The sequence below is a fragment of the Littorina saxatilis genome, linkage group LG13 (assembly GCF_037325665.1).
Source record: "Littorina saxatilis isolate snail1 linkage group LG13, US_GU_Lsax_2.0, whole genome shotgun sequence".
In the NCBI taxonomy this organism is placed as follows: domain Eukaryota; kingdom Metazoa; phylum Mollusca; class Gastropoda; order Littorinimorpha; family Littorinidae; genus Littorina; species Littorina saxatilis.
In genome coordinates, this window is record NC_090257.1 from 13,408,196 (window position 1) to 13,436,120 (window position 27,925).

At 41.5% G+C, this 27,925-nt stretch overlaps 1 protein-coding gene across 2 annotated transcripts in view; it reads right to left on the reverse strand.

The window, feature by feature from the left end:
* Positions 1-27,925, reverse strand: part of LOC138983654 (solute carrier family 22 member 7-like) — a 53,067-nt gene that overhangs the window by 3,802 nt on the left and 21,340 nt on the right. Inside the window, exons 1-8 of one of the 2 annotated variants that reach the window (XM_070356935.1) lie at positions 22,456-22,545; positions 18,501-18,801; positions 13,413-13,636; positions 11,966-12,059; positions 11,304-11,407; positions 3,692-3,934; positions 3,110-3,244; positions 1,492-1,577 (exon numbers count right to left, since the gene is read on the reverse strand). In XM_070356935.1, coding sequence (XP_070213036.1) covers positions 1,492-1,577; positions 3,110-3,244; positions 3,692-3,934; positions 11,304-11,407; positions 11,966-12,059; positions 13,413-13,636; positions 18,501-18,791 — 1,177 coding nt within the window. In that variant the 5' untranslated portion in view covers positions 18,792-18,801; positions 22,456-22,545. Of the gene's footprint in view, positions 1-1,491; positions 1,578-3,109; positions 3,245-3,691; positions 3,935-11,303; positions 11,408-11,965; positions 12,060-13,412; positions 13,637-18,500; positions 18,802-22,455; positions 22,546-27,925 lie in introns of those variants that run through there. The other variant, XM_070356934.1, reaches the window with a different exon arrangement.

The window sequence follows — 27,925 nt, forward strand, 5'->3', positions numbered from 1 at the left end:
CTTTCTGGGCACTTTTCGCCAGATCACTATTGGACCTTGGCGCTTTGTCAAGTAGGCTTGATACAGCCTTCGTACGAGGTGTCTGAGCGCACCACCGTACGGATGGGTTCTGCGGGCATCGCAGCAAAAAGAAAGAGGGACATTTTTCTCGGACTCTCGAGGCAGATGCCAGACAGCAACACAAGGCTGGGTACGAGTTCCCAAGTTGTATACTATGGCCTTTTCATTTTTTGGTTTGATGGTTCTACCCTAAAATATACTTCATAAATATTTTGAATCGATTTAAATACAAAGACCAGGCGAGGGCGAACATGAACAGTCCTCTCCTGGACGTATTTGAAGTAAAATTAAAGAAATCGAGTCCAGCTTTGGTAACAACACACACACACACGCACACACATGCGCGCGCACGCAAGCACGCACACATAAACACACACACACACACATACACACTCACACACACTTCTAGACAATGTTGCAAAGAAAGAAAAACAGAAAACAAAACAAAACAAAAGAAAAGCAAAGAAAGCAGCGAAACAAAAGAAATAACAAGTCGCGTAAGGCGAAATTACTACATTTAGCCAAGCTGTGGAACTCACAGAATGAAACTGAACGCACTGCATTTTTTTCACAATGACCGTAGTCCGCCGCTTGTGCATAACGGAGTGAAACTGACGAGCCTGTTTAGCGCGGTAGTGGTTTCGCTGTGCTGCAGAGCACGCTTTTCTGTGCCTCTCTTCGTTTTAACTTTCTGAGCGTGTTTTTAATCCAAACATATCATATCTATATGTTTTTGGAATCAGGAACCATCAAGGAATAAGATGAAATTGTTTTTAAATCGATTTCGGAAATTTAATTTTGATCATAATTTTTATATTTTTAATTTTCAGAGCTTGATTTTAATCCAAATATAACATATTTATATGTTTTTGGAATCAGGAAATGATGAAGAATAAGATGAACGTAAATTTGGATCGTTTTATATAACAAAAAATGTATTACAATTTTCAGATTTTTAATTATTTTTAAGCCACCAAGCTGAAAAGCAATACCGAAGTCCGGCCTTCGTCTAAGATTGCTATACAAAAATGTCAATCAATTTGATTGAAAAATGAGGGTGTGACAGTGCTGCCTCGACTTTTACAAAAAGCCGGATATGACGTCATCAAAGACATTTATCGAAAATATGAAAATCTGGGGATATCATACCGAGGAACTCTCATGTAAAATGTCATAAAGATCGGTCCAGTAGTTTACTCTGAATCGCTCTACACACACACACAGACACACACAGACACACACACACACATGCACACACACACACACACACACACACACACACACACACACACACACACACACACACACACACACGCACAGACAGACAGACATACACCACGACCCTCGTCTCGATTCCCCCTCTATGTTAAAACATTTAGTCAAAACTTGACTAAATGTAAAAAGTAAGACGAAAACAAAAACAAATCGTACCAGTCACGCTGGCGATCACTATGCCGATGCAGCAGGCACATGTCAGGAAGTAAAAACTCGCTGCTGCCCACCGACGTCCGAAGCAACTGTAAAGAACAAGAAAAAGAAAACTCAGTGTCTGTTCTGTGCCGGCTCTCCTGACACACTCATGCACACACACACGCACGCACGGACGCACGCACGGACGCACACACACGGACGCACACCCTGACACACACTCACGCAGGCACGCAAATGCACGCAAGCACGCACACGCACACCGACACACACACACATACATACACTACACTGAATGAACACATGATAAAACCCAGCAAAGGAGTATGGAGCAAAGTAGGAGTCATAAAGGGAGGCAAATCTGTTCAAAAGTGGAAACTGGTTCCACACGGGTGCCTAGCCTTTGCTCACTGACTTGCAAGCTGACACAGAGACACTGACAGTGACTTCTTCGAAGACAGGCAGCTACAGTCGTGACACGGAGTGAATCTCAAAATGTCCACTCTCCTTTCAGCATGTATAGTCAGTTTTACTGCGCTATATCAGTGGAGTATGCCTGCAATAAATGGAGCAACTCGCTGACCGAACCCGTTTGTCAACGGCGGTTTGAGAGGCGATTTTTTTTCTCAATCGGTGTCATAGCTCATAACTCAAAGCTAATTAAATCAGTGCTGTTATTGCATTTATTCTGAAATCACTTTTATTAGTACAAAGGATGACTCAAATGACGGAATGAGCTCCAATACTGCCAATAGAGTGCATAGTTTGATCTTGTGTGTCGATCGCCGGCAGTGGAGCGCTTTTGGTCGCCATTTTCTACAACTTTTTCCTGACACCTCCGTTCTCAAAGTGGCCCCGGCGGTGTTTCCTTCTAAACCATATATAACAAGAAATTCCTTCGAGGTAGGAAAAACACCCCCGTTGGTCAAAGGGAAATAACCATTCTCACTGCACCCATTCTCACTGCCACCAACTGAGAAGGTTATTTCCCTTTGACCATGAATATGTTTCTCTCTAAGTCCTTGTAGAATCTTAATCCACCAATAACTCCCTAACCGTGTGTTTGACTGGTCCCAATGTTTGTAAGGACCGTCTCAGGAATGTATAGAACCTGTTCACCAAGTTTGGTGACGATCGGTCCGTTCATTCTTGAGATCTATATGCGAACACAAACACACAAACACACAAACACCCAAACACACAAACACATCGAGCGAAACCTATACTCACCCCTATACCGGGGGTGTAAATAAAACGCACCTTTTCAGTTTATTCCGTAACACAAATGGCAGTGAAAAAGATTTTGTTTGGTCCAAATTATGCAAATTGTGTTGGAGGCCTAGACTGCATCACTGAGCAGAACTTGCCTGACTTTATACCGCTTTAACTTCAAGATGAGCAAATGACCCTTGCACACCTGTCAAGATGAGCAAATGACCCCCTGCACACATGTCAAGACGAGCAAATGACCCCCTGCACACCTGTCAAGATGACCAAATGACTCCCTGCACACCTGTCAAGATGAGCAAATGACCCCCTGCACACCTGTCAAGATGAGCAAATGACCCTTGCACACCTGTCAAGATGACCAAATGACTCCCTGCACACCTGCACTACTCACGTCCTGGTCAGGTAGAAGGAGAGGAAGGTGCATGGAATGTCCGCACACCCGATCAGGAAAATGTTCAGGTACAGATTAAAGGACAATTTCTGCACCCCCAAACTGATGACGTAGAACACAAGGGCGCTGGAAAACCTGGAACGTATGGTAAGCAAATTATGCACTTTCAGAGAATATTTGCCCAGGAGCTTGCCTGAGTACGTGTATCATGTAGTTGAGCCTTGCATTAAGAACACATAGCACACAAAAAAACTGGCACAACAAGGAAACGACTAATGTACAATGCTCCTTTTCAGAGATCACTGATTCACACAGAAACCTTGTTCATTCAATGCTTCTGACCGTCTGAAGTGCCAGGAGACTGATTCAGCACAGTTTTTGTCTGATATTTGGAACGCTCACACGGCGCTTCTTTAAAATATTTCTAGGTGACGAAAAATAGGACCTACAATAATGTAAGCAGAAAAAAAAAGAAAAAAATGCTGCTAAAGGCAGCCGACTTCAGGAGCAGAAAAAATGGACTTTCAACCAACAATTAAACTCCCAAATAAGCAAGCAAAGAAACAAAAGCTTCTCACTCACCAAATAACATTGGAGCAGAGGGATCGACGGAACATCTTCCAGGAGCGGTAGACGTCGAGATAAGTGTATTTGCGTGCTGCGCCAGTAGCTTCGTGCTTTGCCTCCTCGGCCACCATCCTGAGTTTGGCGAGGGCGTTGGTGGGTTTGGGGCAACGGTTGTAACGTGCAATGGTTTCCACGGCTTTCTCCGCGTCCTCCAGGCGGTTCTGCGTCGCCAGCCACCTCACGCTCTCTGGTAGAATGCTGGGCACAGAGCATCGTTACATCAAGTTTAAACATCTACCTGCAGATAGTCTAGTGAGTCATTTCATCTTCTTCTTCTTCAGCGTTCCAGAATTTTCTGGTTACGTGTGAGCTCGTTTGCCCATTTGGGTTCCCCAAACTATACTCTGAGAGCATAGTCAGCTTCACTCCGCTTTCGTTGAGTAGGCCTGCTGGATATTTTCGTGTTTCCATAACCCACCGAACTCCGACATGGATTACAGGATCTTTTCTTGTGCTTGCGTGTACACACAAAGGGGGTTAAGTCACTAGCAGGTCTGCACAAAAGTTGACCTGGGAGATCGGAAAAATCTCCACTCTTAACCCACCAGGCGACAGCCGATTAGGAGGCCGACGTCTTACCACCACGCCACTGCGCCCGTCAGTCATTTCATCAATTAATAGATATAAGATGTCTTCGGTTTCATCTTTATCGACAAAGCCCGAAGGCCGCGGATGATAAATATGAAAACCGAAGGCGATATAGTTCCCGAGGACCAACAAAAAAGCTGGTCTGACAACAAGCCACCAAACATCGTTTTTGTCATCATTTTGGATGAGCAAAGGTACGCACAATAATACATGGGGATCCCTATTCTGAACGTAATTTTTAGAATGCAATTTGAGATAACACGTCATTCTTGTCTGTGGCGTCAAACGTAACTTGTTCTCGCCTCTCTTCTAGTCTGAAAATGTACAGAGCTGCCATCTTATTCAGTAAGTTTTGAGCATATTCCTTTTCTTTTAAGTGTTTTATGACTTTTCGTTGTGGATTTTGCGATAACAGAGATAAGTTGCAAATTGACCATGAGTCGCAGCGGTAATCGTCAATATTGATTGGGTCTTTGAGAGTGAATGCTGTCAGACCCTCCAAGTTGCAAAACAGCTAGGGGAACAAGCAAAGGCACAAGACACCGGTTTGAAGACTTACAAATCACCAGTGTCTTTACCCCCCATTAATGTTCAAGAAAAGGTTCTATAAAGACAACCAAACATGTGTCTGCTTTGTTACGTTATATCTTGCTGAAAACGAAAAAAAACTCTAGGAAGAAACACGAAAAAAAGTTCCTCTTCTGTAATGTACCGAGTTCAATATCGGGTGCCTATGCCTCTGACCTCTTTTGGATTACAAGTTTATTTTTCCCCAAATGCAAGAATGTCTCTGTAGCGCAACGGTTAGCGTAGTGCGTTTTGAGTCGGCAGGTCGTGGGTTCGAACCCTTTCAGCGCGGTATTATTTTAATTTTATTTGATTGTTTCTTTACTCTTCTTTGTTTTGTTTTATTTTACTCTGTTCATTTTTATTCCAAAGCATTATTGGTGATCAATTGCAATACTGACCAACGCTCGCCAGGTACTGATTTGCATTTGGTATTGATCACTGCGCCAACCACTGAAGCAACCCCCTAAGTGCAAATGTTTTGAGGTATAAAACATACCTTGGTATTATGTCAATTCTTTTTGCATTTTAATCAGATATGATAAAACAAAAATGTCAATCTAGATCAGGCATAGACGCAGAAAGCCTTGTATTTAGGCAACATGACTGATGAGCGACTCAGTGACTCGTAGCGAGAGATGCCGTTCTTAGACCTGTGTAACGAGATTCTGTCGAAGTAATTCGATGCTAACCCTGCAGACTTTTGTATTGCCGCAACTGATTAAAACATTTATTTTTGTTGGTAGCTGTTGGTTCCTTGTGGATGTGTTATGTGCAATTAAACGGGTACGGACACGTTTTACACATGGGTTACACGAGTTGCAAAGTATTTGAAACGACGGTATTACTGTATATACAGTGGTGCCTGTGTTGAAAGCCGAATACCATTTGGACCAGCCATGAGTAATGGAACATTGTACGCGGGGTGTCTTGACAGGCACGTTTTAGAAGAAATAATAATAAAAGTGACAATAAAAGGTGTTTTTTCCAAGCGAGGTGTCCGCAATCTGCATGACAAAATATAGCTCTTAATTTATCTACACCGCTCGATCTTTTCTCTTACGTATTTTGTATGTATGTGTGTGTGTGTGTGTGTGTGTGTGTGTGTGTGTGTGTGTGTGTGTGTGTGTGTGTGTGTGTGTGTGTGTGTGTGTGTTTTATGTGTGTGTTTTATGTGTGTGTGTGTGTGTGTGTTTTATGTGTGTGTGTGTGTGTGTGTGTGTGTGTGTGTGTTTTATGTGTGTGTGTGTGTGTGTCTGTCTGTGTGTGTGTGTGTGTGTGTGTGTTTTATGTGTGTGTGTGTGTGTGTGTGTGTGTGTGTGTGTGTGTGCGTAAGCACGCGCGCGTGCTGCGTCTGTTTCAGTGAGTGATTTCTCACACAAGTTTTATATTAATGAGCACACACAAAACTTGCCCCCCCCCAAAAAAAACCAAAGAAAAACAAGTCGCGTAAGGCGAAAATACAACATTTAGTCAAGTAGCTGTCGAACTCACAGAATGCAACTGAACGCAATGCAACGCAGCAAGACCGTATACTCGTAGCATCGTCAGTCCACCGCTCACGGCAAAGGCAGTGAAATTGACAAGAAGAGCGGGGGAGTAGTTGCGCTGAGAAGGATAGCACGCTCTTCTGTACCTCTCTTCGTTTTAACTTTCTGAGCGTGTTTTTAATCCAAACATATCATATCTATATGTTTTTGGAATCAGGAGCCGACAAGGAATAAGATGAAAGTGTTTTTAAATTGATTTCGAAAATTTAATTTTGATCATAATTTTTATATATTTAATTTTCAGAGCTTGTTTTTAATCCAAATATAACATATTTATATGTTTTTGGAATCAGCAAATAACGGAGAATAAGATGAACGTAAATTTGGATCGTTTTATAAAAAAATTTTTTTTTTTTACAATTTTCAGATTTTTAATGACCAAAGTCATTAATTAATTTTTAAGCCACCAAGCTGAAATGCAACACCGAAGTCCGGGCTTCGTCGAAGATTACTTGACCAAAATTTCAACCAATTTGGTTAAAAAATGAGGGCGTGACAGTGCCGCCTCAACTTTCACGAAAAGCCGGATATGACGTCATCAAAGACATTTATCAAAAAAATGAAAAAAACGTATGGGGATTTCATACCCAGGAACTCTCATGGCAAATTTCATAAAGATCGGTCCAGTATTTTAGCCTGAATCGCTCTACACACACACACAGACAGACACACACACACACACACACACACACACGCACATACACCACGACCCTCGTCTCGATTCCCCCCTCTACGTTAAAACATTTAGTCAAAACTTGACTAAATGTAAAAAAGAAAAAAAAGAAGCATATTTTACAAACTGAACAGGAAAAGCGCGCATGATTGTTGATAACATGTTTTGTTTGATTAAGGGTATTCAGCTGGTATTTTCTTGTTTTCACTACCTATTTTATTCATGTTTTTACATTTAGTCAAGTTTTGACTAAATGTTTTAACGTAGAGGGGGGAATCGAGACGAGGGTCGTGGTGTATGTGCGTGTGTGTGTGTGTGTGTGTGTCTGTCTGTGTGTGTGTGTAGAGCGATTCAGACTAAACTACTGGACCGATCTTTATGAAATTTAACATGAGAGTTCCTGGGTATGAAATCCCCATACATTTTTTTCATTTTTTCAATAAATGTCTTTGATGACGTCATATCCGGCTTTTCGTGAAAGTTGAGGCGGCACTGTCACGCTCTCATTTTTCAACCAAATTGGTTGAAATTTTGGTCAAGTAATCTTCGACGAAGCCCGGCCTTCGGTATTGCATTTCAGCTTGGTGGCTTAAAAATTAATTAATGACTTTGGTCATTAAAAATCTGAAAATTGTAAAAAAAATAAAAATTTATAAAACGATCCAAATTTACGTTTATTTTATTCTCCATCATTTTCTGATTCCAAAAACATATAAATATGTTATATTTGGATTAAAAACAAGCTCTGAAAATTAAATATATAAAAATTATTATCAAAATTAAATTGTCGAAATCAATTTAAAAACACTTTCATCTTATTCCTTGTCGGTTCCTGATTCCAAAAACATATAGATATGATATGTTTGGATTAAAAACACGCTCAGAAAGTTAAAACAAAGAGAGGTACAGAAAAGCGTGCTATCCTTCTTAGCGCAACTACTACCCCGCTCTTCTTGTCAATTTCACTGCCTTTGCCATGAGCGGTGGACTGACGATGCTACGAGTATACGGTCTTGCTGAAAAATGGCATTGCGTTCAGTTTCATTCTGTGAGTACTGAGTTCGACAGCTACTTGACTAAATGTTGTATTTTCGCCTTACGCGACTTGTTACATTTAGTCAAGTTTTCACTAAATGTTTTAACATAGAGGGGGAATCGAGACGAGGGTCGTGGTAGTGTATGACTATGTGTGTGTGTGTGTGTGTGTGTCTGTCTGTCTGTGCGCGTGTGTGAAAAGAGCGATTCAGGCCAAACTACTGGACCGATCTTTATGAAATTTGACATGAGAGTTCCTGGGACGTGGTTTTCTTTTTTTCGATAAATACCTTTGATGACGTCATATCCGGCTTTTTGTAAAAGTTGAGGCGGCACTGTCACACCCTCATTTTTCAATCAAATTGATTGAAATTTTGGCCAAGCAAACTTCGACAAAGGCCGGACTTCGGTATTGCATTTCAGCTTGGTGGCTTAAAAATTAATTAATGACTTTGGTCATTAAAAATCTGAAAATTGTAAAAAAAAATAAAAAAATTATAAAACGATCCAAATTTACGTTCATCTTATTCTTCATCATTTTCTGATTCCAAAAACATAAATATGTTATATTTGGATTAAAAAAAAGCTCTGAATATTAAAAATATAAAAATTATGATCAAAAATAAATTTTCGATATCAATTTAAAAACACTTTCATCTTATTCCTTGTCGGTTCCTGATTCCAAAAACATATAGATATGACATGTTTGGATTAAAAACACGCTCAGAAAGTTAAAACGAAGAGAGGTACAGAAAAGCGTGCTATCTTTCTCAGCAACTTTCCCCGCTCTTCTTGTCAATTTAACTGCCTTTGCCACGAGCAGTGGACTGACGATGCTACGAGTATACGGTCTTGCTGAAAAATTGCATTGCGTTCAGTTTTATTCTGTGAGTTCGACAGCTTGACTAAATGTTGTATTTTCGCCTTACGCGACTTGTTATTACTTAGTTAGTGGAAGAATTTTTGTGTAATGTATGTTTGATGATGTATGCTTTTAATTAAGCGTTGTTGACTAAGAATGTAGATGTAAATGCTTGTATAACTGTGTTTTAATTTTAAATGTGTCAAGCGCAAAGAGCATAATTGTAAAGTTATGATGTTTCGCTATATAAATGCTCATTTATTATTATTATTATGATTCATAAAAAAATTATAGCATTGGCGGGGCTCGAACAAGCGACTTCAGAAACTGCAGCGCAGCGCTATACCACTGACCTATGCGGATATCTGTCGAAAATGGAACATATAGGAAGGCCTATTTTGTGAGATGTAAAACACACGGCAAAGCTCACTGTGCAACCCGACTCAGTGAAGGCCCGTTGGCAGACTGTGTCGTGTGAATTAGGTCAGTTCGCCGTCGCTTACCCCGCCGCTTTGCACGAAAAGTTGGATGATATCTGCACGGTCTTCCTACCGCCGGCTCAGTTTTTTGTTTGTTTTGTTTTTTGCTGCAGTCACGTAGGCCATCTCCAGTTATACGCTTTTGAACAAACCGTTATCATATGATTTATTCCCCAGCTGGTTATGAATGAAAACTCGTGAAAATTATGACAATGCCATCTATCAAATTTGTTCATGTTGGTTTGTCTTCATAGCGCTGTAGGCCTACAACACTTTATTATTCCATTGTTATGTTTTAGAACATTATTGTAAGACTTTGCGTCAGCCTAAAATCTCAATTCTTGAGTACTAAAGATCAATATAAGGAATCTAGCCTTGCAAAGGTAGGTACTGGCACAAGTATTGGACGCACTTGGGCTGATCTGCAGAATCAAGGTTCGTGGCGGTTGACTGTCGCAGTCAGTACAATACCGTGAATCTCCCTCCCCTCCCCCTTGGCCCAACCAACACCATTGATAAGCTGAAAAGCAACCAAGCATCAATCCTTCCTCCCACTGGCATCCATTCACATCTGGTTTATTCTCCAGAGCTGTGTACTAACCATGTTACGATGGTGATATTTCTTTATTTAACCGAGCATTTTAACAATACAAATGGATTTCATTAAAGGCACAGTGCAGCTCACAGCCTTCGTTTTGCGTTTTTGTTGCAGCTGAGTGCATTTACAGTTCAAAAATCCTCCTATGGTAGTAAAACAAACCCAAAACTACCCAACGACGACATCTGTGAAGCTCGACAGTTTCTTGTTCACGCGAGTGCATAAATTAACCTAGTTATTACGTGGTGTTTGGTCGGAGTTCGATTCAACTGAGTGATTCCGGCCTCCATTTTGTTTTATACAAACTCATGATGACGTCTGACATAGTTTGCTAGTGACGTGTCTTTTTGTGCATGATGTGGTGATCTACCTGATCTAAATTTAGATCCAAAAATAGGTCAAGACCAGCCGGGTCCGAGTACGAAATTAATTCGTAAAAAAATCGCAGTTCTTGACTCTTTGGGTGCAAGTCAATGAAACTTGGTAGTTCTTCTAACGGATAGCTGCCTGAGGTATGACTAAAAGCCCCAGGGGCTCCGTGCACCTGGATTTGACAAGTTCAGTACCTTTAATAAATACTGGTCCCATATACCCTTGACCTGCAGAGTAAGAATTAGAATTACTTGCACATTTTGTTTGTCTGCGTTCAGTACATTACATTTTCTACTTACATCAATCGCGTAACATGGAGACCAGAGGATGTGACATGGACTTAAAAACTAACAATTTATAAAACAAAAGAAAAAAAAGAATTGTATACTTTGTTATTTGTTAAATGTCTGTAACTATTGTATTACTGAAAAAAAGCAAAGAGAATACATTATAGTTGCCATTTAATATACGTTATTTAAAGGACTAAAGATTCATGTCACACAATAGTAACCAGCTTTGGAAAATAACCCATCTACAGCTGCAACACACTTATGTCGACCTCTGGGCCTTCTACGACCCCCCCCCCCCCCGCCCCACACACACACACACACACCCCACACACACACATAAACACACACACACACACACACACACACATACGCGCGCGCCCCACAACCACCCATCCTTAACACTGAATTGGCAGTCGTTAAGCTTACAATTACATGTACCAACTACCCTTCATCTCATTCCCTCGCACCCTCACCCCTAACTCACAATTCCAACCCTACTCAGCCCCCCCCCCCCCCCCCCCCCCCCCCCCCCATCTAATCGTACTGTACTCACATCCACCCGAGGACGAGGGGAGAGTAGATAGCGGCGCTGGCAAAGTGGAGGTGCTGCCAGTCCTCCAGCAGGTAGCTGAACAGAGCGAACACCGCCACGCCCGTCTGTATCACAGACACAATACAATACAATACAATTTAGTACAATACAATACAATACAATACTATGCAATGCAATGCAATGCAAGGCAATGCAATGCAAGGCAAGGCACTGCGCTGTCTGCAATGCTCTCCTCTCCTCTCCTCTCCTCTCCTCTCCTCTCCTCTCCTCTCCTCTCCTATCCTCTCCTCTCCTCTCCTCTCCTCTCCTCTACTCTACTCTATTCTACTATTGGTAATAGGTAGCCGAACAGTGCGAACACAGTTTCGCTCGTCTGTATGACACAATACAATACAACGACTGTCTTGATCTGTGTAAAATGTCATTTTTTGGTCACAAATACAAGGCATACAAGAGATACATGAAACCGGTCTTCAGGCCCATTGTAGAAACACTGAAACTGCAAGCGAGTTTTCTCCTTATGGCCTTATTAATTACACGAAATGAATGTCAAAGATGCACCTCAAATCTACCAGTAGGGAACAACACAGTATAAGAATAACTATCCTGGTCATCAGGACACAGCAATTGCCCAATCCCGAAGCACTATGTCTTTGTCCTACCTGCCAGAACGGGATAGCGGCATGCACCGTTCTCCACTTGGCCCCTGTACACTCAACGGCCATCTGTATGCCCACCACCAGTACCACGCCGCAGCTGTAATCACACACAAGTCGCGTCGAGCCATATCAAAATAGTTAGTCAATCGGTGGGCCTGAATCTAAAAGATCGACACTGGTTTCAAGGTTTTATTTTCGGCTTTAGGCCCATTGGGCGTTTAAGCAAACAAAAATACACAATTAAGTCACAATGGGAGTGCACGCAGGCACAGCAAACAGTGAACTTAATTAAACAACAAAAGAAAAACAGAACACACTAACAAACAGAAACCACATCTTCATCAACTAGAGCTCTGACTTATCGACAGGAACAGCCTCCTTTATGCTTGTTTTGCTATGCTAAAAAAACAAAAAAAAACAAAAAATACTAAAAAAAACTGTACCTAACAGTATTAAGACAAAAAAACTAAACAAAAAAGGGCAAACAGACAAACCAACAGGATAGGAACCACAACAAAACACAACGAAACACTTAAATCATCTAACGAAAATAACTCATAATAACTCTAACAAACTTAGCCAACTTAACCAACTTATGTTTTGATTTTACATTCATTAAAGCATTATATTCTATAACATTTGCATGATGTTGAAAAGAATTTCCAATATACTTTTTTCGTATTTTCACGACACTCTCATATTGACAATTAAAACCTTGGATCAGTCATCGTCGAGACTTGTAAATCGTGACTAGCCGAACCCCGTACCGAGATTGCTTGACCAAATATTCAATAATATTGATTACAAACGCGGTCGCTATAGTGCGGCCTCAACGGGTTTTTTAAAGAATGGATAAGACATTATCAAAGACATTTATTGAAAAAAGGGGTAAAACACGTTGTCAACAATTCTAGAACAACTCTAAGCGCCTCACAAAATACCATCATGAAGACTTTACATGGCCTAGATACCCAAAAAAAGGTCCTGCTGAGAGGTTCGAACCCGGCGTTCCGCTCTGTTCCAACTGACCTAACGGTCAATAAAAGAATGTACATGTAACGTTTCATCAACAGTAGTTTTCTGGGAATAGCTCTACATAGCATGATTACACATGCAGACACGCACATACACACTAGCACACACACAAATACACACATTTACTAACACACACACAAATACACACATTTACTAACACACACACACACCCACCCACCTACCCACCCACTAACACACACACATACCCTCACTTCCTTTTTGATTCCCAGTCAACAGCATTACATTCAGTCAAATACTGAATGAATACAACTACAGACACTACAATCTTTTTTTATGTCTGTGAAAACAATTTCAGTTTCAGACATTATTTTGTGAAAAAAAATATAATGACTGAATTGAAAAATAAAAAAACAAAAGTGATCCAGTCGATCGTCGCCACACCAGCCATCCTGACCTGAGCCCTATGAAGAACATTGTGACAGCGTACATCTGCCAGGCGACGGAGAGAGCGGCGACGAGGTTGGCGACGATCATCAACGCCGTGAAGCCAAAGTTGATGGTTCGTCGCCCCCACAGGTCCGCACTCTGACCCGCCAGCAGCGCGCCGGTCAGCACGCCCGCCATCTGGATTGACGTCACTGTTGACGTCACCCAGCTCTTCTCGCACACCAGGTCCCACTGAAAGGTCAAGGTCAATGACAAGGTCAGAGCAGAGGAACCCCGGGTTAATGGCGTTTTATTGCGAAAAGGTTTGGCACCAGCTTTATTAGACATAAGACATAATACATAAGACATAAGACATTATAAGATGTTTGATGGTTTGTTGACAGACCAGCTTTTTTGTCGGTCCGAGGGGGAGAATATCGTCTTTTGTCATCATTTTCACGAGTTTTTCATTCACAAGCACCTGGGAAATAAATCTCATGTTCCCCAGGCAATAAATCCCCGGTTACCATAGTTGCAGGAAGCAGGTTATACATGGATAATCAAAAGCAAACCCAATAGAAACGCTCGGGGATTCTTCGGCTCTTTTCATTGGTGTTTCCCCAGACCTAAACAGACGACACGACACTGCTTTGCAAAGTTCCAAAAACGAACTGGCAAACTGGCAAAAGTAAACAAAAAACAAAACTACTTCATGAAAGGTCATACATTCATCAAAAACAAATGAAACCTGGCGATATGTTTTGTCTTCTTACAGAGTCATGGAGTGCGTGTATCTGTGTTTCGATACAGTGACGTTCGGAGAAACACGAACGTCAAGTTCAAGTAAAACGACACCTGACACACACATTTTGACCCGTGCACAAGACATTGTATCGATAAACGAAACACAAATAAGAAACAATAATAAAAGCAAAGAAAATAGCAACACGATATGCAAACATCTAGATTAACAAAGCCGAGCAAGCAGAATGACAGGCCGCAGGTCTAATGAAAAACAAAGAGGTACGGTACCGAGTCAGAAACCAGATCGCGATTCTTTCCTTCGCTGCACGACGCAAATCTTCTGTGACCTTTGACCAAACGTAGCTTCCACATTCGATCACTCAGCTTAATATTTACAACAGAAAGCCGAGGGGGTGGAATACCGAGATGAACCTACAGAACTGTGCATCTTCAAACCTGACATATTCATCCCAACATTTAATGAACTCAAAAACACAGAAAGTTGCTTTCACATGCCATCTTTGATTGCCAGTGGTTATCAAACCGGGACTCGTGTGGTTATCAGCACGGAACCCGTGTTTCAAAGCATGGCTCCGTGGGTTGAGTGTGCACTTATTTTCTCACTACCAAAATGATGACAAAAACGATGTTTGATGGTTTGTTGACAGACCAGCTTTTTTGTCGGTCCTCGGGGGGCATATCAACTTTTGTTTCATATTTATTGACCGCGGCCTTCGGCCTTGGTCAATAAATATGAAACAAAAGACGATATGCTCCCCCTCGGACAGACAAAAAAGCTGGTCTGTCAACAACCCATCAAACATCTTATATTGTTTCATATTTATTGACCAAGGCCGAATAAATATGAAACAAAAGACGATATGCTCCCCCTCGGACCGACAAAAAGGCTGGTCTGACAACAAACCACCAAACATCGTTTTTGTCATCATTTTGGTAGTGAGAAAATAAGTGCAAAATCAACACAGGGAGCCATGCTTTGAAACACGAGTTCCGTTTCGATAATACATGTCTGGGGCCCCAGCACGTTGTTGCAATGAAAGCTGGCGTGTGAAAGCAACTTTCTCAGTGTTTTGAGTTCATAACATGTTGAGATAAATCGGTCAAGTTTGAGGATGCACAGTTCTGTAGGTTCCTCTCAGTATTCTACCCCCTCGTTTTTCAGTTGTAAATATTAAGCTTAGTGATCGAATGTGGAAGCTACGTTGGGTCAAAGGTCACAAAAGATTTGCATCGTGCAGCAAGGCACACTGGGTCAAAGGTCACAGAAGATTTGCGTCGTGCAGCGAAGGAAAGAATCTCGATCTTGTTTCCGACTCATTGTCTCTTTGTTTTTCATTAGACCTGTCATTCTGCTTGCTCGGCTTAGTTGGATGTTTGCATTTCATGTTGCTATGTTCTTTGCTTTTATTATTATTTCTTATTTGCGCTTCGTTTATCGATACAACGTCTTGCGCACGTGTCAAAATGTGTTTGTCAGGTGTCAATTGGTTTGACGTTCGTGTTTCTCCGAACGTCTGTGTATCGAAACACAGATACACGCACTCCTTGACTTTGTAAGAAGAGAAAACATATCGCTAGGTTCATTTGTTTAATTGTGATGAATGTATGTCCTTTAATGAAGCTGTTTTGTATTTTGTTTACTTTTGCCAGTTTGCCAGTTCCTTTTTGGAACTTTGCAAAGCAGTGTCGTCTGTCTAGGTCTGGGGAAACGCAAATGAAAAGAGCCGAAGCCGAATTCCTGAGCGTTTCTATTGGGTTTGCTTTTGATTATCTATGTATAACCTGCTTCCTGCAACTATGGGAACCGGGGATTTATTGCATGGGGAACATGAGATTATTTCCAAGCTGGCTGTGAATGAAAACTCGTGAAAATGATGACAAAAGATTGTATTACAACCACTGCAGTACACAGGAATGTTGCTTGGCTTGAGTACATTCAATACATAATACATTCGAACGCAACAACCAAACAGAGTGCTCACCAAACTGCGTACACACATTCACTTACACACACACACACACATGTACACACACACACACACACACACACACACGCGCGCGCGCACGCACGCACGCGCACGCACCCAAGCACGCACGCACGCACGCGCACGTGTATTATGAACTATAGCAAGAAAAGGTCAGAGGCAATTGTAATATAATGAGGGTAGAGAGGATACTTATTTGGCGCAAATCCTAGAACAGTTCTAAGCGCCTCACAAAATACACACAAAAATAAACAAGTCTTTACACGATGCTAATTTCAACTGATAACACTTAGGTCTCTCTGGCAGGTCATAAAGAGAGAACCGCAAGGTAATGGCGTGTTTACGGTGGAAAGGGTTAATAACGCCCAAGCCAAGGCTATTGGTACTGACAACAGCAATTCCCAGTGAAAGTTTAGCGTGTAGTAAATAAGAAGTTATGGAACGCCAAAACTGACTTTTTACCCGGTAAAATCTTCTGGTAGATTTCTGAAATCTACCGGTAGATTACCAAATCTACCGGGTATCTCTGAACTTGATTGGTTCTCTTAACAATACCGGTAGAATTTGGGCCAATGAGAGCCTGGGATACCCAGTACATTTTTACCGAGCAGAAAGCTCCGTCATTGGTTAATCACACTTCCGGGTAGAAAATGCCCCAATGTGCGCCGAAACTGACTTTTTACTCAGTATCTACCGGTAGATTTGGAAATCACATAGTGTCTTTGCAATTTTGATCATCCACTGGGTATTTCTGCATTTGATTGGCAAGAGAGAGAGAGAGAGAGAGAGAGAGAGAGAGAGAGAGAGAGAGAGAGAGAGAGAGAGAGAGAGAGAGAGAGAGAGAGAGAGAGAGAGAGAGAGAGAGAGAGAGAGAGAGAGAGAGAGAGAGAGAGAGAGAGAGACGCTTTGACGCTTTGAGAGTTTATTGTCCTCAGCTTTAAAAGCCCTTTAGACAAGGGGATATAATTTACAGAAGAAATAAACATAACCATCTCTGCAAACACATCCACACACACACTCCTCTCTCTCTCTCTCTCTCTCTCTCTCTCTCTCTCTCTCTCTCTCTCTCTCTCTCTCTCTCTCTCTCTCTCTCTCTCTCTCTCTCTCTCTCTCTCTCTCTCTCTCTCTCTGCCACACACACAAACGTACGCTCGCGCTCACACACGGATTCTTCCTCCCAGTTGCATAATCATCATACAATAATGCATTAAAATTCGTCAAAAAGTCTAAAAGCATCAAACACATCATTAAAACTTAAATCATTAAGAATGTTATGGGAACAGACCACCCATCTGTTGTTTACCTAATACTCTACAATGTACATTCTCTTTCTTCCATTTTTTTCTTCCTTATATCCAAAGCCATGGCAATAAAACATGCAAGTGATCTCATCACTCTCAAATCACTCGATGCCAGCAGTATTTGGTCTTTTTAGGGTGAAGACTCATGTGGTTATACTCCGTCCAATGAATGAGATCATCAATGAGAGAGAGAGAGAGAGAGAGAGAGAGAGAGAGAGAGAGAGACAGAGAGACAGAGACAGAGACAGAGACAGAGACAGAGAGAGAGAGAGAGAGAGAGAGAGAGAGAGATCAAATCAATCAAATCAAATCAAAGTTTATTTTACGAGGGTTGTGGCATAAGCAATACAAACGAGCTTCTTTTTAACCAGCCCTCGCCTTTTGAGAGAGAGGGAGACACACAGAGAGAAAAACAGACAGAGAGAGAGACACTGAGAGTAAAAAGTCAGTTTTGGCGGTCCATAATAAGTACCATGAGTTTATTGCATTTAATGGTAGAAAAGGTCTGACATCGAATAACGCGAAAGGGTCCGAGGCAATGTTAACTTCCCCGTACACAGTGCTGCCTGTGATGAACGGACGGACACAGTGCTGCCTGTGATGAACGGACACCCTTAGGACCACAAACAAGTGTTCGGTGACCGTACAAATTACGCTTTTACTGTTGATCTCTTTCAGGGTGTCTTGTTTGTAATGACTGAAGTAATGTTATGCAGACTGAATAACATTTGTTTCCATCAGACAGTGAATAAGTCAGTTTGTATTGTATTGTATTGTATTGTATTGTATTGTATTGTATTGTATTGTATTGTATTGTATTGTATTGTATTGTATTGTATTGTATTGTATTGTATTGTATTGTATTGTATTGCGATTGCGATTGGATTGGATTGGATTGGATTGGATTGGATTGGATGATATTTTATCGTATCGTATCGTATCGTATCGCATATTGCATCGTATCGCATATCGCATCGCATCGCATCGTATCGTATTGTATTGTTTTGTATTGCATTGCATTGTATTGCATTGCATTGTACATGTATTGTATTGTATTATACACACCTCCGTGACCACCGTCCGGACGCCCTGGGCGTAGACCCTGGTACAAGCAATGGCCGTCCCGTTCGCCTTGCTCGCCTCGTCCGGGCAATACTTGTACAAGGGGCTGTCACGGGTCAAGTTTGCGACCCCTGACCCCAGGGTGACGCACCACCAATCAGGGACGACACTGGAGAAGGACATGGAGAGCAGACTCCAGGCGGTGGCGATCACGGGGCCCAGTGCCAGTGACGTCACCAGCATCTGGTAACGCCCGAACGCCCCCATCTGGTCGATCAGGTCTTCCACGTGCATGGCGCTGACTCTGCAACAGCACACGATATAGTTACACTCTTGGCTAGGGCGCAGCATTTAAGCCGGCCGTCAAAATAGGTGGAAAGCAGATGACATCTACGTCGCCTGTTGCAGTAGGGGAAGGGCCCCTAATATGGACCACGTTTTGTTTATTGCTGATAACTAGCTTGTTTTCTTGCGAAGAAGTTTCATTTTGTGGTTGGTAGTCCTTCTCTCTTAGGTTAACGGGTAGGCCTAATTAGAGTGAAATAGCTTTGATAGACATTCAGCAAAAATTAAATACAGAAAAAGTCACAAATGGTCCATATTAGGAGCCTGGGCGCCCAATATGGACCAGTGAAGCGGCCTTCACGAATCACTGTAAAAAGCCCCCTATACTTCAAAATAACATGATACAACTTAGTGTGCAAGTCAGACAAATTCAAATATGCTTTAGATTTAGCTGTTTCGGGTTGATGAGAGCATTATTTGAAGCACACCAGGAAACTGAAGAAGCTTATCAAAAACAGAGTGAAAATAAGTGAAATTATCAACTTCCACAAAAAAAAAGACTGCGGTAAATATGTAGATGATAAGAGAACAAGGATTGTCTCAGAAGAAACGACTAAATGTTTCAGACCGGTAACTTCATTTCAACATTGCACTATACAATGGACGTTCTATGTGACAGGAGAGTTTGCTGATTTTGTGTTAATCATTGGAGAGATCGTCTGCTAGAATCAGAAATAGGTCGCTTCAGATTGCAGCTTCTGGAAATTTGCAAGGTTTGATGCTTGTTAAAGAACTGGATTTTACACGTAATGTATGTCATGTACGGTAAGCAACAACAAAAACACACACAAAGCAAATGGCATCGTCTGTCGACTTGTCACATAAACAAACCTGGCGAGGTATGCGTGTACTTTATAGGGGAAGGGCCCCCAATATAAATATGGACCACTTTTTGTTTATTGCTGATAACTAGCTTGTTTTCTTGCGAAGAAGTTTCATTTTGTGGTTAGTAGTCCTTCTCTCTTAGTTTAACCGTTAGGCCTAATTAGAGTGAAATAGCTTTGATAGACCTTCAGCTTTGTTTGTTTGTTTGTTCGTTCATGGGCTGAAACTCCCACGGCGTTTACGTGTATGACCGTTTTTACCCTGCCATTTAGGCAGCCATACGCCGCTTTCGGAGGAAGCATGCTGGGTATTTTCGTGTTTCTATAACCCACCGAACTCTGACATGGATTACATGATCTTTTTCGTGCGCACTTGGTCTTGTGCTTGCGTGTACACACGGGGGTGTTCGGACATCGAGGAGAGTCTGCACACAAATAGACCTTCAGCAAAAATTAAATACAGAAAAAATCACAAATGGTCCATATTAGGAGCCTGGGCACCCAATATGGACCAGTGAAGCGGCTTTCACGAATCACTGTAAAAAGCCCCCTATACTTCAAAATAACATGATACAACTTAGTGTGCAAGTCAAACTAATTCAAATATGCTTTAGATTTAGCTGTTTCGGCTTGATGAGAGTATTATTTGAAGCACACCAGGAAACTGAAGAAGCTTATTAAAAACAGAGGGAAAATAAGTGAAATTATCAACTTTCACCAAAAAAAGACTATTTGTTATATTTTTTTGAAATCTTGAGGGCTAGTTATTTTTTATTTTTTTCGATTTGTTGAAGGTGGTCCATATTAGGGGACTCACACATACTTTGAGGTTTTGCTATTAATTTTTGTTTGCAGTAGAAACTCGGGGTACACACTGTTAAAATATAACAAATACTGTCTTAGCTGTCATATATAGCTATTTTTGTGTTATGAAAGCTTTAGCTGTGGACAGAAACGAGTCCGTTTTAGGCGGCAAATTTAGAGTGAACCCCGCTGCCAAAAGTGAAAAAAAGCGAAAAAGCCTAACGGTTTTGAGGTTTGTGTTTCTGCAACTGTTTTGACATGTGCAACTTATCCAGAGAGGGTGAATAAAGCGAATGAAATTGTTTTGAGCGCTCTAGCGCCGTTAGTTTGTCAGAACAGGAGGTGGTCCATATTAGGAGCCGGTCCATATTAGGAGCCTTTCCCCTACACTTGGAAGAAACCGGAACCATGCGTCTTTGTTATTGCCAATATGCTTTTGGATATTGGCAAAAATGGCCGACTTCCGTAGCATTATAAAATGCTTTGATGATCGGAAAAGGGATGTGTGAGACCATCCAATCACAGCCCCCGAATTCCCCCACGTGTCCATAGAATAGCTATATTGACCCATAGTGTCGAGACTAAGAGTGACCCATAGTTTCGGAGTTAAGAGTGACCCAATAGTGACGGCGCTAAGAGTGACCTATAGTGTCGAGCCTAAGAGTGACCCATAGTTTCGGAGTTAATAGTGACCCAATAGTGACGGCGCTAAGAGTGACCTATAGTGTCGAGGCTAAGAGTGACCCATAGTTTCGGAGTTAAGAGTGACCCAATAGTGACGGCGCTAAGAGTGACCTATATAAAATATAGTGTCGAGGCTAAGAGTGACCCATAGTTTCGGAGTTAAGAGTGACCCAATACTGAGTGACGGCGCTAAGAGTGACCCGTATAGTGTCGAGGCTAAGAGTGACCCATAGTTTCGGAGTTAAGAGTGACCCAATAGTGACAGCGCTAAGAGTGACCTATAGTGTCGAGACTAAGAGTGACCCATAGTTTCGGAGTTAAGGGTGACCCAATAGTGACGGCGCTAAGCGTGACCTATACGGTATCGAGGCTAAGAGTGATCCATAGTTTCTGAGTTAAGAGTGAGCCAATAGTGACGGCGCTATAAGAGTGACTTATAGTGTCGAGGCTAAGAGTGACCTATAGTGTCGAGACTAAGAGTGACCCATAGTTTCGGAGTTAAGAGTGACCCGCCGGCAATAGTGACGGCGCTATAAGAGTGACCTATAGTGTCGAGACTAAGAGTGACCCATAGTTTCGGAGTTAAGCTAATTGTGTCTGAGGTAACATTGACCCCATAGTGTCGGATGTAGAATTGACCCCATAGTTTGAAGCTAAGAGTGACCCCATAGTGTCGGATCTAAGAATGACCACATAGTGTCGGATCTAAGAATGACCACATAGGGTCGGATCTAAGAATGACCACATAGTGCCCGAGGTAGAATTGACCCCATAGTGTTGGATCGAAGACTGACCCCGTAGTGTCGGGATTCATATATATATCGAACCGAGCGCACACCTGTTTCGGCCCGCACGGTTAGTCAGCTCTGGCGCCACAGGCTGCAATAAGCCTGGAACTTGTAGCTCAACGCTCGCGCAGACCCTATTTCTGAAAATGACTCAGCCTGGGAAAGCGAGAACACAGCAGCTGTGCTGGAAAACGTGTAGCTTTTGCCGTTTTCTGCCGTTGCTTCTCATCTCAGTAATGTTGTTATTTTCAAAAAGACACTAACAGAGAGAAGACATTCTGACCTCAACATCGATACTGAACATGACAGAATGCTTTCCAAGAGTATTCACGGCAGAAGGTTATAAGAAAGAGGCAAACTCGGCGCTCAGTGGTAGTTTGTTTGATTATTAATTGTGTGTGAGGGATGTAACATTTGAACACTAATCAGTAAAGATCCATGCTACTTTTCCTAACAAGGAAACATACATGTATGCAGACAGAGGTTAGCATGCCTAGAGTAAAAACAACTCACTACAACTTTGTCTCGCTGATGGAAGTACCAAGTTTTCACAACTTTCACAGAAGGGGGGTTGAGAAGTAGGTCAGCAGCACAGCACAGTTGTGTAAGCAAGGTCGTGATCTTTTTAGAAATATGGGTTATATGGGTTGCGCGGCGGTGAGCTGCCGTACGTTTACGTTTCTCTGCGCTGCATGCTCGCTTGCTTTGCCTGGGAAACCAAATGCCTTTGTGCGAGCGGTTTCAATACAAGTTGTCTGACGAAATGTTAGCCAATGAGGGATGCGATCGAGTTTGACAGACGAAACAAACATTGATTACTAGCTAAGGAAATCTGTAATAACAACGTCGTAGAATTCGATCGTTCCAGAAAATGTCTTAAGTCAAAGGTTACTACAAAATGATCTAGACTTAAGATACTTTTTTATCATCCTTTTTGGGTGCATATTAAGTGCTAGAACCGTCGTATTAAAGAAGTTTTGTCGTCGAAATCAAACCCAAACACTACGGCCTCCATTTTTGTTTTCGTGTGCACTAGCTTCTACATGTAGAGGCGCCGCAGAAGCGCTCACATCGCCTGCCGCGAGCACCGCGTTTCTTTATAGCGGCGGTAAAACGTTCTCAGTCGGGTGCTCGACCTGCAAAACGACAGGCTGGTCAGTCAGAGCAGCCCTACGTTTCTTTGTAAGAGCGCCCTCGGTAGTCGCTATCTGTGCTTGGGAAACGACATGCTTTTGTGCGAGCCGCGTTATAAGACATATTTACAGTGACAGTTTTTTTCAAAAAGATCTAGAGTTAAAATACTTTTTCATCATCCCTTAATTGGTGCAATTCGTGCGCTAGAACCGTCGTATTAAAGAAGGTATAGTCGTCGATATGAAACCCAAACACTACGTCCGCAATTAATTTTTTTCCTGGGTAGCTCGCAGAGGCGCCGCGGAGCGATGACAGCGCATTCGGTGGGCGCAGGGTTTCTTAGGCGCGGCAGTAAAACGTTCTGGGACGTCTTACGATGCGAAACGGCCTGCTAGCCAGCAGCACTTCCAGCTTCAGCAAACTAAGCGATCGCAGGTATATAGGCAGAAAAACAGCCGTGAGCGTTAACCACGTGGGAAAGTATATGACGGCTTACTAGCACCAAAACTAAAAATTAGTAATTAACCCGTGAAAGTTACTAATTTTCACGAGAAAATTACAATTACTAATTACAGTGTTAATTACTAATTTCACGTGTTAATAACTAATTTTCAAGTGTTAATGTCTACTTTTCAGTTTTGGCTCGCTTCCTGACGGCTTACTAGCGCCAAAACTAAAAATTAGTAATTTTCACGCGTTAATTACTCATTTTCATGTGCCTCGTGACGTGGGGGCTCAATGCACATGCGCGACTGTTACACCGACCAGAGCGAAACATCCTTCGATTCAAAACTTTTCTGGTCCATAGTTCTTTAATCTGATGCAAATTAACAATAAGAGCTGAGCGCATGTGTCGATTACCGTGACATACAACTATCTGTCCGACAACTTGTTGAATAACGAATTCTATCGAAAGATATTTGTGAAAGTGTGTGAGTCTCGACCAAAGAGATCCGTCTGCTAGTGGTCGGACCTTTAGCACATGTTCGGCCGGCCGCCATTTTTCTTCTCTCGGTTCGAACATTTTCGAATCGATTGTCCTTCACTAAAACACTACAAAGCAAATGTATGAGTGTGGTAGTGGAAACTAATATGAGGTACGGCTGTCTGCCCGACAACTTGTCGAATAAGGAATCATATTGAAAGATATCTGTGAAAGCCTGTGACGCCACAGCCGATCAAAAGTCCGTCTGCTACGAACAGCTTCGATTCGAAAGTTTTCGGGGTCGATTATTCTTTTCTAAGATACCCAAAACAACGTTAAGGAAAGCGCTATTGCAGAAAACTGTGACATGCATCTTCCCGTCGGATAACTTGCTCGATAATATAAGATGTTTGATGGATTGTTGACAGACCAGCTTTTTTGTCGTCCGAGGGGGAGCATATCGCCTTTTGTTTCATATTTATTGACCAAGACCGAAGGCCGCGGTGACCGACAAAAAAAGCTGGTCTGACAACAAACCACCAAACATCGTTTTTGTCATCATTTTGGTAGTGAGAAACAAAGATAACAATCAACACAGGGAGCCATGCTTTGAAACACGGGTTTCGTGCTGATAACCACACGAGTTCCGTGCGGATAACCACTGGCAATCAAAGCTGGCGTGTGAAAGCAACTTTCTGTATTTTAGAGTTCATATAATGTTGGGATGAATATGTCAGGTTTGAGGATGCACAGTTCTGTTTGTTCATCTTGGTATTCCACTCCCTCGGCTTTCAGTTGTGAGTTTTAAGCTTAGTAATCGAATGTGGAAGCTACGTTGAGTCAAAGGTCACAGAAGATTTGCGTCGTGCAGCGAAGGAAAGAATCGCGATCTTGTTTCCGACTCAGTACCTCTTTGTTTTTCATTAGACCTGTCAATCTGCTTGCTCGGCTTTGTGAGATGTTTGCATTATATCTTGTTGCTATTTTCTTTGCTTTTATCATTATTTCTTATTTGTGCTTCGTTTATCGATACAACGTCTTGTGCACGGGTCAAAATGTGTGTGTCAGCTCAGGGGTCAATTGGTTTGACTTGAACTTGACGTTCGTGTTTCTCACACAAAGATACACGCACTCCATGACTTTCTAAGAAGACATGACATATCGGTATGTTTCATTTGTTTGTGACGAATTTATTGAAGTAGTTTTGGTTTTTATATTTAGTCAAGTTTTGACTAAATATTTTAACGTAGAGGGGGGAATCGAGACGAGGGTCGTGGTGTATGTGTGTGTGTCTGTCTGTCTGTCTGTCTGTCTGTGTGTGTGTGTAGAGCGATTCAGACTAAACTACTGGACCGATCTTTATGAAATTTGACATGAGAGTTCCTGGGTATGAAATCCCCATACGTTTTTTTCATTTTTTCAATAAATGTCTTTGATGACGTCATATCCGGCTTTTCGTGAAAGTTGAGGCGGCACTGTCACGCTCTCATTTTTCAACCAAATTGGTTGAAAGTTTGGTCAAGTAATCTTCGACGAAGGCCGGGGTTTGGTATTGCATTTCAGCTTGGTGGCTTAAAAACTAATGAGTGAGTTTGGTCATTAAAAATCTGAAAATTGTAAAAAAATTATTTTTTTTATAAAACGATCCAAATTTACGTACATCTTATTCTTTATCATTTTCTGATTCCAAAAATATATAAATATGTTATATTTGGATTAAAAACAAGCTCTGAAAATTAAAAATATAAAAATTATTATCAAAATTAAATTGTCCAAATCAATTTAAAAACACCTTCATCTTATTCCTTGTCGGTTCCTGATTCCAAAAACATATAGATATGATATGTTTGGATTAAAAACACGCTCAGAAAGTTAAAACGAAGAGAGGTACAGAAAAGCGTGCTATCCTTCTCAGCGCAAGTACTACCCCGCTCTTCTTGTCAATTTCACTGCCTTTGCCGTGCGCAGTGGACTGACGATGCTACGAGTATACGGTCTTGCTGCGTTGCATTGCGTTCAGTTTCATTCTGTGAGTTCGACAGCTACTTGACTAAATGTTGTATTTTCGCCTTACGCGACTTGTTTTTATATTTAGTCAAGTTTTGACTAAATATTTTAACATCGAGGGGGAATCGAAACGAGGGTCGTGGTGTATGTGCGTGCGTGTGTGTGTGTGTGTGTGTGTGTGTGTGCGTGTGTGTGTGTGTGTAGAGCGATTCAGACTAAACTACTGGACCGATCTTTATGAAATTTGACATGAGAGTTCCTGGGTATGAAATCCCCGAACGTTTTTTTCATTTTTTTGATAAATGTCTTTGATGACGTCATATCCGGCTTTTCGTGAAAGTTGAGGCGGCACTGTCACGCCCTCATTTTTCAACCAAATTGGTTCAAATTTTGGTCAAGTAATCTTCGACGAAGCCCGGACTTCGGTATTGCATTTCAGCTTGGTGGCTTAAAAATTAATTAATGACTTTGGTCATTAAAAATCTGAAAATTGTAAAAAAAAATAAAAATTTATAAAACGATCCAAATTTACGTTTATCTTATTCTCCATCATTTGCTGATTCCAAAAACATATAAATATGTTATATTCGGATTAAAAACAAGCTCTGAAAATTAAATATATAAAAATTATTATCAAAATTAAATTGTCCAAATCAATTTAAAAACACTTTCATCTTATTCCTTGTCGGTTCCTGATTCCAAAAACATATAGATATGATATGTTTGGATTAAAAACACGCTCAGAAAGTTAAAACAAAGAGAGGTACAGAAAAGCGTGCTATCCTTCTTAGCGCAACTACTACCCCGCTCTTCTTGTCAATTTCACTGCCTTTGCCATGAGCGGTGGCCTGACGATGCTACGAGTAAAATGGCATTGCGTTCAGTTTCATTCTGTGAGTTCGACAGCTACTTGACTAAATATTGTATTTTCGCCTTACGCGACTTGTTGTTTACTTTTGCCAGTTTGCCAGTTGGTTTTTGGAACTTTGCAAAGCAGTGTCTTGTCGTCTGTTTAGGTCTGGGGAAACGCCAATGAAAAGAGCCGAAGAATCCTCGAGCGTTTCTATTGGGTTTGCTTTTGATTATCCATGTAATAGGGCTTCCTGCAACTATGGTAACCTGCGATTTATTCCCCGGGGAACATGAGATTTATTTACCAGGTGCTTGTGAATGAAAACTCGTGAAAATGATGACAAGGCCTTCTATTAAAAGATATTTCAGAAATAATGTGAGAGTGATGTTTGCCGGACGTTGAAACCTCTCAGTTCGGACTCTTAAAGTCCGACTACTGTGACCAAAAACGAGGCAAAAATGAAAATTAGTAATTATCACTGTTAATTACTAATTTTCACGTGAAAATGGTAACCCTAGGTTTTGGCACTAGTAAGCCGTCATAAATGTCACACCAAGGCGTCGAGTGGTTGTGACCCGCAGTCGGCCAGCTCGACTGTGTAAGTGCACGTGCGTGCAGACTGGGTCAGGAAAGGTTAGACTTCGGCGGCTTCGAAGTTTCGAACAGCCTACACAGGGGTCAAAGAATGTTTGACCAAAGTTTCAAAAGGTTTGATTGTAAAAGGTCTCAACTTTTAAAAATAATACCCGGACAGGACGTCATCAAATGTATTTATTCACAAAATGAAAAAACCCCACTAATTTGGTTGTCATCGGACATATTTTTGAAGTTTCATAAACATTATCGGTGGTAGTTTTCTGTGTATTTCTCTTCACTGACACACACACACTGATACACACTCACAAACACACACACACACACACACACACACACACCCAACACACACACACACTTCGTCTCAATTCTCAGTCAAATACTGACTAATGTAAAAATAGAAGATAAAATTCCTCTGTCTTTCCTGATATAAATACTGCATAAACTATGGCTGTAAAAAGAGAATACAA